The sequence below is a fragment of the Myotis myotis genome, unplaced genomic scaffold (genome assembly GCF_014108235.1).
Source record: "Myotis myotis isolate mMyoMyo1 unplaced genomic scaffold, mMyoMyo1.p scaffold_m19_p_28, whole genome shotgun sequence".
Lineage (NCBI taxonomy): Eukaryota > Metazoa > Chordata > Mammalia > Chiroptera > Vespertilionidae > Myotis > Myotis myotis.
The window spans coordinates 1,098,964-1,110,496 of NW_023416333.1; the positions used below are offsets into that span (position 1 = coordinate 1,098,964).

General features: G+C 51.1%; 1 protein-coding gene across 1 annotated transcript in view; it reads right to left on the reverse strand.

Annotated features, from left to right (window-relative positions):
* Positions 1 to 11,533, reverse strand: part of PPP2R1A (protein phosphatase 2 scaffold subunit Aalpha) — a 29,521-nt gene extending 17,988 nt beyond the window's left edge. The window contains exons 1-2 of the mRNA XM_036296079.1: positions 11,328 to 11,533; positions 2,031 to 2,121 (exon numbers count right to left, since the gene is read on the reverse strand). Coding sequence (XP_036151972.1) covers positions 2,031 to 2,121; positions 11,328 to 11,405 — 169 coding nt within the window. The 5' untranslated portion in view covers positions 11,406 to 11,533. The remainder of the gene's footprint in view (positions 1 to 2,030; positions 2,122 to 11,327) is intronic.

Below are 11,533 nucleotides of genomic sequence, written 5' to 3' on the forward strand. Positions count from 1 at the left end.
CTCCCTGAACCTTCACAATGGCCCCCATCTGTCTGACGATTATTTCCATTTTACAGATGAGGCAATGAAGCCCACTGAGGCAAGGACTGAACGCAGACAGCCTAGCCCGGCATCTCTGCTCTTAGTTGCTGTCTCCCAAGTTGACGTCCTGCCTCTGGCCTTCTTTCACCCATCCCGCCCCTCAATACAATTCTGCCTGCCCGCTAGGTTTATTTTTGTCCATCTCATGCCCCACCCTCCACCAACTATCTATAATGGCTGCCCTGCCTTCATCTACTGGATTAAACCCAAACTGCTACCTGGCACCCAAGGCCAACAAATTCCAACCCACCATCACCCACCTGCCACTCTGCCTGTCCCAGGTGAATCCCCAGGTCCCAGCCTGCCTCCATTTGCTGTTTCCTCCTGCCGGTTTCCCTCCCTGGGCTGCCTTCCCCATGGCCTATTACAGAATTACCAGCAGCACTTCATCCTCCCAACAACCCTGAGTTAGGTCTGGCTCTTACAGGTGAGGGAACTGGGCAGGCAGGTGGAGTGGCTCCCCCAGGTTTATCCAGCAGGCTGGAGGTTGGTGGCACCGCTGTGTTTCAAACCCAGGTCTCTCCAACTCTTTCTCTCTCTGCAACTATTTAACCCCTTGTTATACTCTGTGCCACACCCCTTGTCCCCTGCAGCCTCAGAGGTTGTCCCTGTCTCAGCATTCCAAAGCTCTCAAGTCTCTCCAACAGTTCATCAGAGCAAGCCACCTGGTTCGGGGCCATCTCCTCTGCGTCACATGTGCAGATGCTGACCGTGGAACTGAGGCTTTAGTTGTGGTTTTAATTAGTATAGAGTTGTCATGGGAATCACGGGAAGAGAGGATTTACTAGTGATTGGTGTCAGACATTGTCCTAAGGGCTGTGCCTACACCTTTGCTGACAGGAGTGCTCAGGACAGGCTACTCATTCACATTTAAGCAGCACTTAGCACATGCTGGGTACCGTTACCCGGTATCTATTTCATCGTCCTGTCAGGTTATGCTATCATGCGCACTTCACACAGGAAGAATTGGAGGCAGGCAGATGTGAAATACATCGCCTGAGGTCCGTCAGCTAGAAGTGATATAGAGCTTGCATTTGAACCCAGGTAGTTGGGACCCTGCTGCATTAACCATGTGAGTTTGGAGCCAGCATGGCTAGATAACATTCCGAGTCAGCTCCTGTGTGACCTTGGGCAAACAGATCATCTTATCATGCCTCAGTTTCCTCATCCAAAAAATAGAGGCAATCTTACCTACCAGGCGTTGCCGTGGCATTAACTCAGATAGTGATGGTGACTTACATTTACTGAGCACAGGCGCCGGTCTGGGGACTCTAGGTGAATGAACTCAATCCTCTCAAGAAAGGGTTTATTTAGCACAGTGCCTGGTATGTGGCAGGCATACAATAAGTATTAGCGATTATTATTACTATTATTATTATATGCTCATCCCCATTTTACACATAAAAACTACAGAGAGCCCAAGCCACAGGCTCAGTGGATAGATCGACAGTCCTTGGACTAAAGGGTCTCAGGTTTGATTATGGTCTAGGGCACATACCTTGGTTGCAGGCCCCAGACCCCAGTCAGGGCGCATGCAGGGGGCAACCAATCGATGTGTTTTTCTCACATCCATGTTTCTCTCTCTCCCCCTCCTTTCCACGCTCTCTAAAAAAATCAATGGAAAATATGCTCCGGTGAGGATTAGTAATAACATAAAACACTACACAGAGAGTGAAGTAACTAGTCTAAGTCACTCAGCTTCTAATGGTGGGAGCTGCAATTCATACCAGCCTACACCTGTCTCCAGACCCCTGTCCCCAATCCCTACCCCTAACATCCCAGATCATTCCTTCAGAGAAGGACTGCACTTCTCCTCACAGTCCCTGTGCATCCATGTCTAGCAGAGGGCAGACACAAACGACCTGTTAAATCCACAGCAAGGCCCCTTACCCAGCAGGCACCACCCTGACAGCCCCCACTCCACATGAGCCAGAAGTGCACGTGGTTACCTGTCAGGAAGGGCAGAAGCTCACTGCGGGTCCTCTCTACCCCGAGGGCCAAGGCGATGGTGGACAGCTTCTTGATGCTGTTGAGGCGAAGCTATTGAGAACAAGAAAAGAAGGGGAGAATGTGAGCAAGCCCAGCTGTAAGAGAGTCCGACAGCACCTGAAACTAAGTGTGTGTGAAGACATCAAATAATGACTTGGCAAACACCTACCAAGTGCCTCTGTGACCTTCAGTCATGAAGTTAGCATGGGAGCAACCCCTCAGCAAAGCAGCTTTGGGGTCTTACTGAGGTGATGCCCGCTCAGCAGCCCTTTCCATTTCTGTGTAAAACCCCACCTGGCCTCACCCCCACCCCACAGGCCTCCGCTTTCGTCCCCTCTTGCACTGGGCACTGCTGAGCACACTACACATCACACTGTAACAGCAGCAGCCACGCCACAGTGCACTTACTCTGCGCTCCCACATTCAGTCTTTTAACTCTCACAATCACCCTGGGGTCAGAGGATTATGAGCTCAATTCTACAGAGTGGAAATGGGCTCGGGGAGCAAGTACCTTCGAAGGATCACCCAGCTCAGATGGCACGGAGCAAGGAATGAAACCCAGGACTGTGGGCTGACAGTGATGATAACAGAATAAACAGCACTGTAACAACATTGCTATAAAAACAGGACTGGCTGTGCAGTAGTAACAATACCACTAGTGTAACAGGCTGAATAGTGGCCCCAGAAAGACATGTCCCAGTGCTGGCCCGTGTAGCTGTGAGTGTGAAGACAGGGAGCCCTTGTGAAATAAGAGAAACCTATCCCCCAGCTCCTGGCATGGAGCCCCTAAAGCCTGGTAATTTCCTGAGTGATTGGTGCGCCTTTTGTTCTAATGAGGTGACTGTGGATGGGGACTGGTCACCAGAAAGACCAAGCCATAAGCAGAACCTTGGACCTCTCAGCCACACTCTGCATTCTCCAGAGAGGGATGGAGACTGAGTTAATGATCATGCCTACACAACGAAGCCTCCATATAAATCCCCAATAGGAGGGGTTTTGGGGAGCTTCCGAGTGGGTGAACACATCCAAGCACCGGAAGGGAGACAACACCCCAACTCCACAGGGACAGAAGCTCCCACACTCTGGGCCTTCCAGACCTCGGGCCTATGTACCTTTGCATGTGACCGTTCATCTGCATCCTTGACCACAGAAGACACTGGTAAATGTGTTTCCCTGAGATCGGTGTGCTGTTCTAGCCAATCATCAAACCCAAGGAGGGTGTCAGGGAACCTCTAATTTGTAGCCATGTCGGGCAAAAGTTGTGGATAACCTGAGGACTTGCCATTGGCGTCTCAAGTGTGTATGTGTGGGGGGCAGTCTCATGGGACTGAGCCCTTAGCCTGTGTGATCTAACTGGTCAGTGTCAGAACTGAATTGAACTGAACTGAGTATGAATAGCAGGGCTCCCAGCTGGTGACACGGAGAGTTGCTGGGTGTGGGGAACTCCCCCTGCAACTGGTGTCAGAAGTGTTGAGTGGAAGTGTGTGAGAGTAAAGGAGTAAAGGAGATACACAGAAGAGCAGGTTTTCTCTGCAGAGGCCTAAACCCTTAGAAAAGAAGACACAGAGACACAGAGAGGGAAAGGCCAGGTGAAGACGGAGGAAGATGCGCCCACAAACCAAGGAATGTCAAGAATTGCCAGCAGCCACCGGAAGCTAGGAGAGGGGCATGAGTTTCCTCGGAGCCTCCAGTGGGACCTCATGTGATCCTCTGGATGCAGGAAGGTAAGCACGACTGACACCCCCTTCCCGCACTGTGCGAAGAGGCTCGGAGAGGCAGAGGCACCGGCTAAGTGAGCACGGAGAGAGTGGGGACTCTGAACTAGCTGTGATGGCCCGGCTGGCTGTGAACTCCTCCTGCCTTGTTTCTCCATCTTGACAAAGGGGCCTCCCCTCCCTGACTCACAGTGCCATCACCAGAATGCAATGAGATCATGTGTGTGACAGGGAAGGGGACACGCTCACGAGTAAGCCACTGCCAGGCACAAGTGGGAACTCTTCCTGGAAGGAGAAGCAGGGCAAGAAGGGACCGGGCTCCCTCAGCCTGTCCTTTCCTGGGCCCAACGCGACTGCAGAGAGGTGTGCCAGTGACACATCAAGTAAGTTCTGTTTAAAAAGCCCGTAGGGCCCGGCTGGCATGGCTCAGTGATTGAGCATCGATCTATGTATGAACCAGGTCATGGGTTCAATTCCCGGTCAGGGCATATGCCTTAGGTTGTGGGCTCAATCCCAGCCGATCAATGATTCTCTCTCATCATTGATATTTCTCTCTCTCTCCCTCTCCCTTCCTCTCTGAAATCAATAAAAATTTATTTTAAAAATAAAAATCCCTTTGGGATCACAGACAATGAGGAGAATCTATGATGAAATGCTAAGGTGGCCTCCCCTCAGAAACACCCCCCACACATACACATTTTTGATACGTCGTCACTAGGTTTTTGGACTGCCTGGTCTTGAGAGGGGTCCAAAAACTCACCTTCCTGACTGTAAAAGGACCTCGATGAAATTAGGTATTACAAGGTCTGCAACTTATTTTCAACCAAAATATAAAATGAAGAGATTTTTTTTAAAAACCTGAACATAGTGAACACTAACAGCAAATCTGGCTGCTAAGTATATGGCACTCACTACACTAGCTCAGAAGTCAGAGGCTCTCTCTGTAAATTGCCAGAAAGTGTTTTCAGCTTTGCGGGCCACAGGGTCTCTGCCCCAACTACCTGACTAGGTCCTTGTAGCACAAAAGCAGCCGCAGAACCAGACATGTAAACAAATGGGCATGACTGTGTTCCAATAAAAGTTTATTTGCAAAAGTAGACAGCGGGCTGGATCTGGCCTACGGGCCGCAGTTTCTGGCCCCTGCACTAGTCTTTCAGTGTTCTGTATGTTTGAAGTCTTCCATAATAAAATGTCAGGGGGAGCGGTGACCCAGTTGCCTATTTCTTTCCTTTGTCACCTTCAAGCTGCGTCTCTGGGTTCTTCTGACGGCTGGGCTATGGAGAAACGTACACATGAGCCAGGGCCACCCCAGGCGAGCAGCAGCCCTGAGGACAGTGAGGAGTACCAGAGAATATCATAAGGCCAGTAACAAGCAGGAGCAGCTAACAGTTACCAGAAGCTTACTATGTGCTTGACAGCAATCAAGGACTTGGCTTGGATAATTAACATACTCAATCCTTACAACTCTGCTCTGAGGTAGGTATTATTACTAGAATCCTCTGATCCACAGGGAAGTTGTCACTTGCTGGAAAGCAGCAGAGCCAGGACCAAAAGCCAGGTGCCCTGACTCAAAATCTCAACATCATGCTGTCACTTAGGGAAGATGCCCAACGGGTGGGCCCGTGAGAATCAGGCCGTGCCTGCCATGGTGCAGAGCCCCCTTCCTTCCACTGCCCTCCTTGGAGATTCCGGCTTGGGTTTCATGAAGAACATCTGCTGCTTCTCTCAGCGAAGACAGCACCTTAAACGCTTACAAAAGGCAGCACAGGGTGACGCTTTGGAGCCTCACTGCCTGTGTTCAAGGCTAAGCTGCTTTGCATATTGGCTGTAGGATCTGGGGCCACACTTTGTACCTTTTTGAGCCTCAACTTTCTCACCTGTGAAATGGGATTATAATACCTACCCTCAGAAAGTTACTGTGAGTACAAAGTTACATACTACTGGGAATACCTTATCACCAGACGTAGGTCAATAAGGGCAGGATCCTGGTTTATTTGGGGCTTCAAAAAGGGCAAGAGTGGCAGTTGGCTAGCTGTCCACCAAGGTCTCTTTTCCCTTCTCCCATAGTGACAGAATAAAGACAGAAAGAAAGAAAAAAAGACAGCAAATATTTCCATGGTACTTGTATGTGCCAGACACCGTTCCTGGTGTGCCAATGTTTTAACTCATTTGATCCTCAAAACAACTGTGAGGTAAATATAGGATCACCCATTTTATGTCAGAGAAAAGGAAGGCACAGGGAGGTTAAGAAACCTCACACACTCGTAGGTGGCAGAACTGGGATCTGAAACCTAGCCAGCTGGCTCTTAACCAGTAACCACCAACAATCTGTATTTCTGGTGTGTTTTTTTAATCGAGGGAGGGAGAGGGGTGCGGGGCGGGGTGGGGGGGCTCCCATGGACCCCTTTGGTAGGTCTAATGACAACTATAATTTTGAACTAGAAGTGAGCATAAACACTAGAAGTGAGCTAGGAACAGTCATGATTTCCACTGGGGACAGAGTCACAGGTTTGCTAACGCTACTTACAACATGCTCTTGTAATACTAGAGTTCATAATAGAAGTTAAATTTGAATTAGAGGTTAGTGAAAATAAAGATGTTATTCTTCTCATCCAAATTCACGGACCTGCCAAATACAGATGGGCCCCGGGTTAAGAGCTCCTACACTGGCTATGCTGGTGCTCCTTAACCCTTGCTTTTCAGCTGTGCACATGACCCCCACCCCACCCCACCCCCAAGAAAAGACATTTCCAAATCACCTTTGCATCTGGATGTTACCATGAGATTAACGTCTGGCCAATGAAATCCAAGTGGGAATGGCGTGTGTGACTTCTAGGGAGTGTCCTTATGGGGAGACTGGGTGACAGCCTTTTCCCTTCCTTTCTGTCTGGAATGGAGCTATGACGGCTGGGGTTTTAGCAGTCATCTTGGGACCTTGAGGTAACCTGGGGATGGGGAGGGCAGAATGGAGGACATGCAAGCCTGACACCCTAACACCACAGAGTACCATTTCAGCTTGGCTTGCCACCAGACTTTTTTTCCCCACAGAGAAAGGGAGAGGGAGATAGAAACATCAATGATGAGAGAAAGTCATTAATCAGCTGCCTCCAGCACGCCCCATACTGGGGATCAAGCCCACAACCCGGGCATGTGCCCTGACCAGCAATCGAACTGTGACCTCCTGGTCCATAGGTCCATGCTCCACCACTGAGCCACGCCAGTCAGGCGCCACCAGACTTTTTGATCATGAGTCAGAAATAAACTTCAAGCTCATTTAAGCCTCAGTTATTTAGCGTTTTCCTATTACTTACAGCCAAACCTAATTCCAACTAGCTCAGCACATGACCTAGTTCTGGACAGAGACATTAAGAGCAAGTCGGCCGAAGAGCTTCCAGGAAAGATTTTCCTCCTTGAGAGAAGGGAGGACATGGAGCACCTCTGCCCTAGAATGGCCCCTGCTTTTAGCAAGGACCTACTGAGAGCAGATGCTGCGGCAGGCTTGTGACCACAGGAAGCAGGTGAAAAGGGCACACTCTGACCCAATTATGTAATATCCTTGTTAGTAATAATAGGGAAAATGAACCTTTACTTGTTTCAGTGACTATGGGTTGGGTTCTCTGTAACATTTCTGATATAGAGTAGCTATTAGTATCACTAAGAAACCTAACCATTTAAAGAGTGCTTGCTCTGTATGAAGTTCAGGACTTTACACATGTTCTCTCTTAATACCACCTCTGTGTTTATTTTACAGTCGAGGAAACTGAGGCACAGGGAGGGAACGCAGGTCACCCAGTGAATTTGTGACAGAGCCTGGAACGTGAACCCATGTTCCTCATCAGCATTTTACCAACTTCTTTTCTGGTTTAAATTCTCAGAGGGCAGCCTTAATTCTAGTTCTGTTTCACCGAGCGCCCAGGCACTCTATAAAAAGGCGTGGGAGCCTGTCATGCCCTGTTTCTAAGATGTGGACACGGCATGCTATTGCAAGGTCTTAGACCAGCCATGGGCAAACTACGGCCCGCGGGCCGAATCCGGCCCATTTGAAATGAATAAAACTAAAAAAAAAAAAAGACCGTACCCTTTTATGTAATGATGTTTACTTTGAATTTATATTAGTTCACACAAACACTCCATCCATGCTTTTGTTCCAGCCCTGCAGTCCAGTTTAAGAACTCTTTGTGGCCCTCGAGTCAAAAAGTTTGCCCACCCGTCTTAGACAGTAGCTAGCAACTGTGTGTCTTTACAAATCATTTAATCCTCACAATAACCTGGCCTAGTGTCTCTTCTACCCTTTTTTCCCAGTTAACAAGAAAATCAAGGCCCAGGAGGGTTGAGTAACTCATAACGTGGCCAGACCCCGGTCTGCGTCCTCCCACGGAACTGCCTCCCGTGCATCACCTCCAGGCCTAGACTTTCCTTTAAGGATGGAGCAAGGGACCACAGCCAAGAATGCAGGCAGTTGCCGGGCTGGTGTGGCTCAGTGGTTGAGCGTCGACCCATGAACCAAGAGGTCACTGGTTCGATTCCCAGTCAAGGCACATGCCCAGATTGCGAACGTGATCCCCAGTGGGGGGTACAGGAGGCATCCAATCAATGTTTCTCTCTCATCACTGATGTTTTTCTCTCTCTTCCTCTCCCTTCCTCTCTATATAAAAGCAATAAAAAATAAATGAATAAATAAAGAATGCAGGCAGCCTCTGGCAGGTGGAAGAGGCAAGAAAACGGATTCTCCCCTACAGACTCCAGAAAGGAAGCAGCCCCGCCAACACCTACATGAGCGCCCAGTGAGGCCCATCAGAATTCCGACTCCCAGAACTCTAAGATAATTCAGTGGAGCCCTTTTAAGCCACTCAATTTGCCTCAGGAGTTTCCTGGACCAGGGCGCTCTCAGTCTCACCACTGTGGACATTTGGGGCAGATAATTCTTTGCTGTGGGGGCTGTCCTGTGACCTGTAGGAGGCTTAGCAGCTTTCCTGACCTCTATTCACCAGAATCCAGTAACACTCCCCCAGTCATGACCTTCCAAAAGGTCTCCAGACTTTACCGAATGCCCCAGGTGGGCAAAACCACTGTCATTACCTGCCTGCTCTTTCCTCCTGGCAGGTTCTCCCCCAGCTTCCTCGGGGAGCGGTGTCCTTCGGGTGCCCTCTTAAAGTCTGCATCCTCACAGGGGCCTCACCTGGCGGGCCCACTTCGCGCCTGCTGTGTACTGTGCCCCTTCCCTTGCCTCCTCCTTCAGGTCTTTGCTCAAACATCACCTTCTCAGCAAGGCCCTTCTTTTTTTTTTTAATATATTTTATTGATTCTTTACAGAGAGGAAGGGAGAGAGACAGTTAGAAACATTGATGAGAGAGAAACACTGATCAGCTGCCTCCTGCACACCCCCCACTGGGGATGTGCCCGCAACCAAGGTACATGCTCCCGACCGGAATTGAACCCGGGAACCTCCAGTCCGCAGGCGGACGCTCTATCCACTGAGCCAAACCGGCCAGGGCAGCAAGGCCTTTCTTGATCACTCTTAAAAACTGCACTCCCAATGCCTCTTCATTTTCCTCCTTAGCACTTATCCCCATCTAACACAGGGCACATTGTACTAATTGATCCTGTTGTTCATGTCTGTTTCCCCTCACTACAAGGTCAGCTCTGAGAGGCCAAGAGTCTGTCTGGTTCCCTGTGCCTAGAACAGTGCCCTCCCAAGAGTAGAGCTCCCCCCACCCCCAAACTACAGTCACTATCACAACATCCTACTGTCTCCTTCCCATCACATCGCACGTGCGTTATTCATGTATTCCGCTGTCTCACCGCTGTCTCTTGTGTAACAACTGATGTCACCACTACATCCTCAGCACTGTACCTGACATGTGGCAGGTGTCCCGTGAACAAAGGAGTTCATTCATACAGTGGCCCTATGAGCTAGAATCAGTGGTTCTCAACCTTCTGGCCCTTTAAATACAGTTCCTCATGTTGTGACCCAACCATAAAATTATTTTCATTGCTACTTCATAACTGTCATGTTGCTACTGTGATGAATCGTCATGCAAATATCTGATATGCAGGATGGTCCTAGGCGACCCCTGTGAAAGGGTCGTTCGACCGCCAAAGGGGTCGCGACCCACAGGTTGAGAACCGCTGAGCTAGATAATTAGCTCCACGGGAGAGTAGAGCAAACCAGGGCTCAGTGCCAATGAGCAAGAGGAAGAGCCGGCTGGCGGCACCACCACGGCCTGTGTCATTCCAGAACCCCAGCGGCTGGGGTTTCATAAACAGGGAAACTGAGGCCCCGAGGGCAGACGGGACTGCTTCCGCCCTGACTCCCCATCATTAGAGCTACCATTTATTGGGCTCTTTACAAGAGACCAGACACCGTTCTATTACAGTCATATATATATATATATATATATATATATATATATATATATATATATATATATTGATTTTTTACAGAGAAGAAGGGAGAGAGAAATATCAATGAGAGAGAAATACTGATCAGCTGCCTCCTACACACCTCCCACTGGGGATGTGCCCGCAACCAAGTACATGCCCTTGACCGGAATCGAACCTGGGACCCTTCAGTCCGCAGGCGGACGCTCTATCCACTGAGCCACACGGCCGGGGCTATTACAGTTGTAGTCACTCGTTCAGTCCCTCGCCACTCCCCTAAAGAGGCCGGGACTATTATTTATGATTATTTGCCTACACTTTTATGGAAAGCAGAGTCGCCCCGAGCAGGGAAGTCACCTGCCCAAGGTCACGCGGCGGGTGGGAGGTGGATATTGGGGGTGGGGGGGGCAAACCGTGGACTCCTCTCAATGCCTCCCGGTCCCACTCACCACAACTGTCAGCCCGTTTAGTAAACTGTCCGCGCCCCGGACAACGGGAGGGTCCCAGGAGCCGGGCGGGATTCCACCTCTTTCATTCGTTCCTAAATTGGGCAAGTTTCCCCCCTTGGAGGTGGGGTAACTTCGCTAGCTGACTCTCAAATCAACAAAAACAAACAAAAAAAACAGAACCGGCAAAGCGGGGAGACATTGGGACGACAGCCTTCACCTCTCAGTCCCGATTTGGGGAGCTGACCCCACCCACAGCGCGGAGGCCCAGTCGCCGAAACCCAAACGGAGAAAAACGTACCCGGGTCGGAACAATCAGGTGGCCGCCGCCCCCCCGCACTCGGACCCAAACCCCCGGGGGGTCACGCAGCAGCCGCCGCCGAGCCCCGAGCCCTCCCCCAACCCCAACCCCAACCCGGCCGACCCCCTGGCGGACCGCCGCCGCCGCCGCCGCCTCGGCCCCCGGCAGCCGCGCGCACTGGGGCAGGCCCGGGACCCTCCAGGGCGGCCCTCGCTCCCGCCCTCCGCGGGGCCCACCCCCAATCCCCGGCGCTGTCTCATCGGTTCCGGGCACCCGGACAGATAAGAGCTGGACGCTGATTGGCCGCCTCCCCCTTCCGCCACTCCCTGCGAACACCGAGCCTTCTCCGCGAGGGTCGCCCGTGGCCCCTGGCCCCTCATCCCGCCTCCCCCAAGTCTCCCGTGGCCTCCGGACCTGAACATCCTCATTGCGGAGCTCGTCTATGAGCACCGCGATGGGGTAGAGAGAGTCGTCGCCGTCGGCCGCCGCCATCTTGGTTCCGTCCCGTTCCTGTCAGACTGCGCCCAGCGCCGTGCTGAACCCGGGCTGGGAGGGGCAGAGGCGGGAGGAGGAGGAAAGGCGAGTGTGGGGGCGCACGAGCCACTTCACAGGGGCTGCCC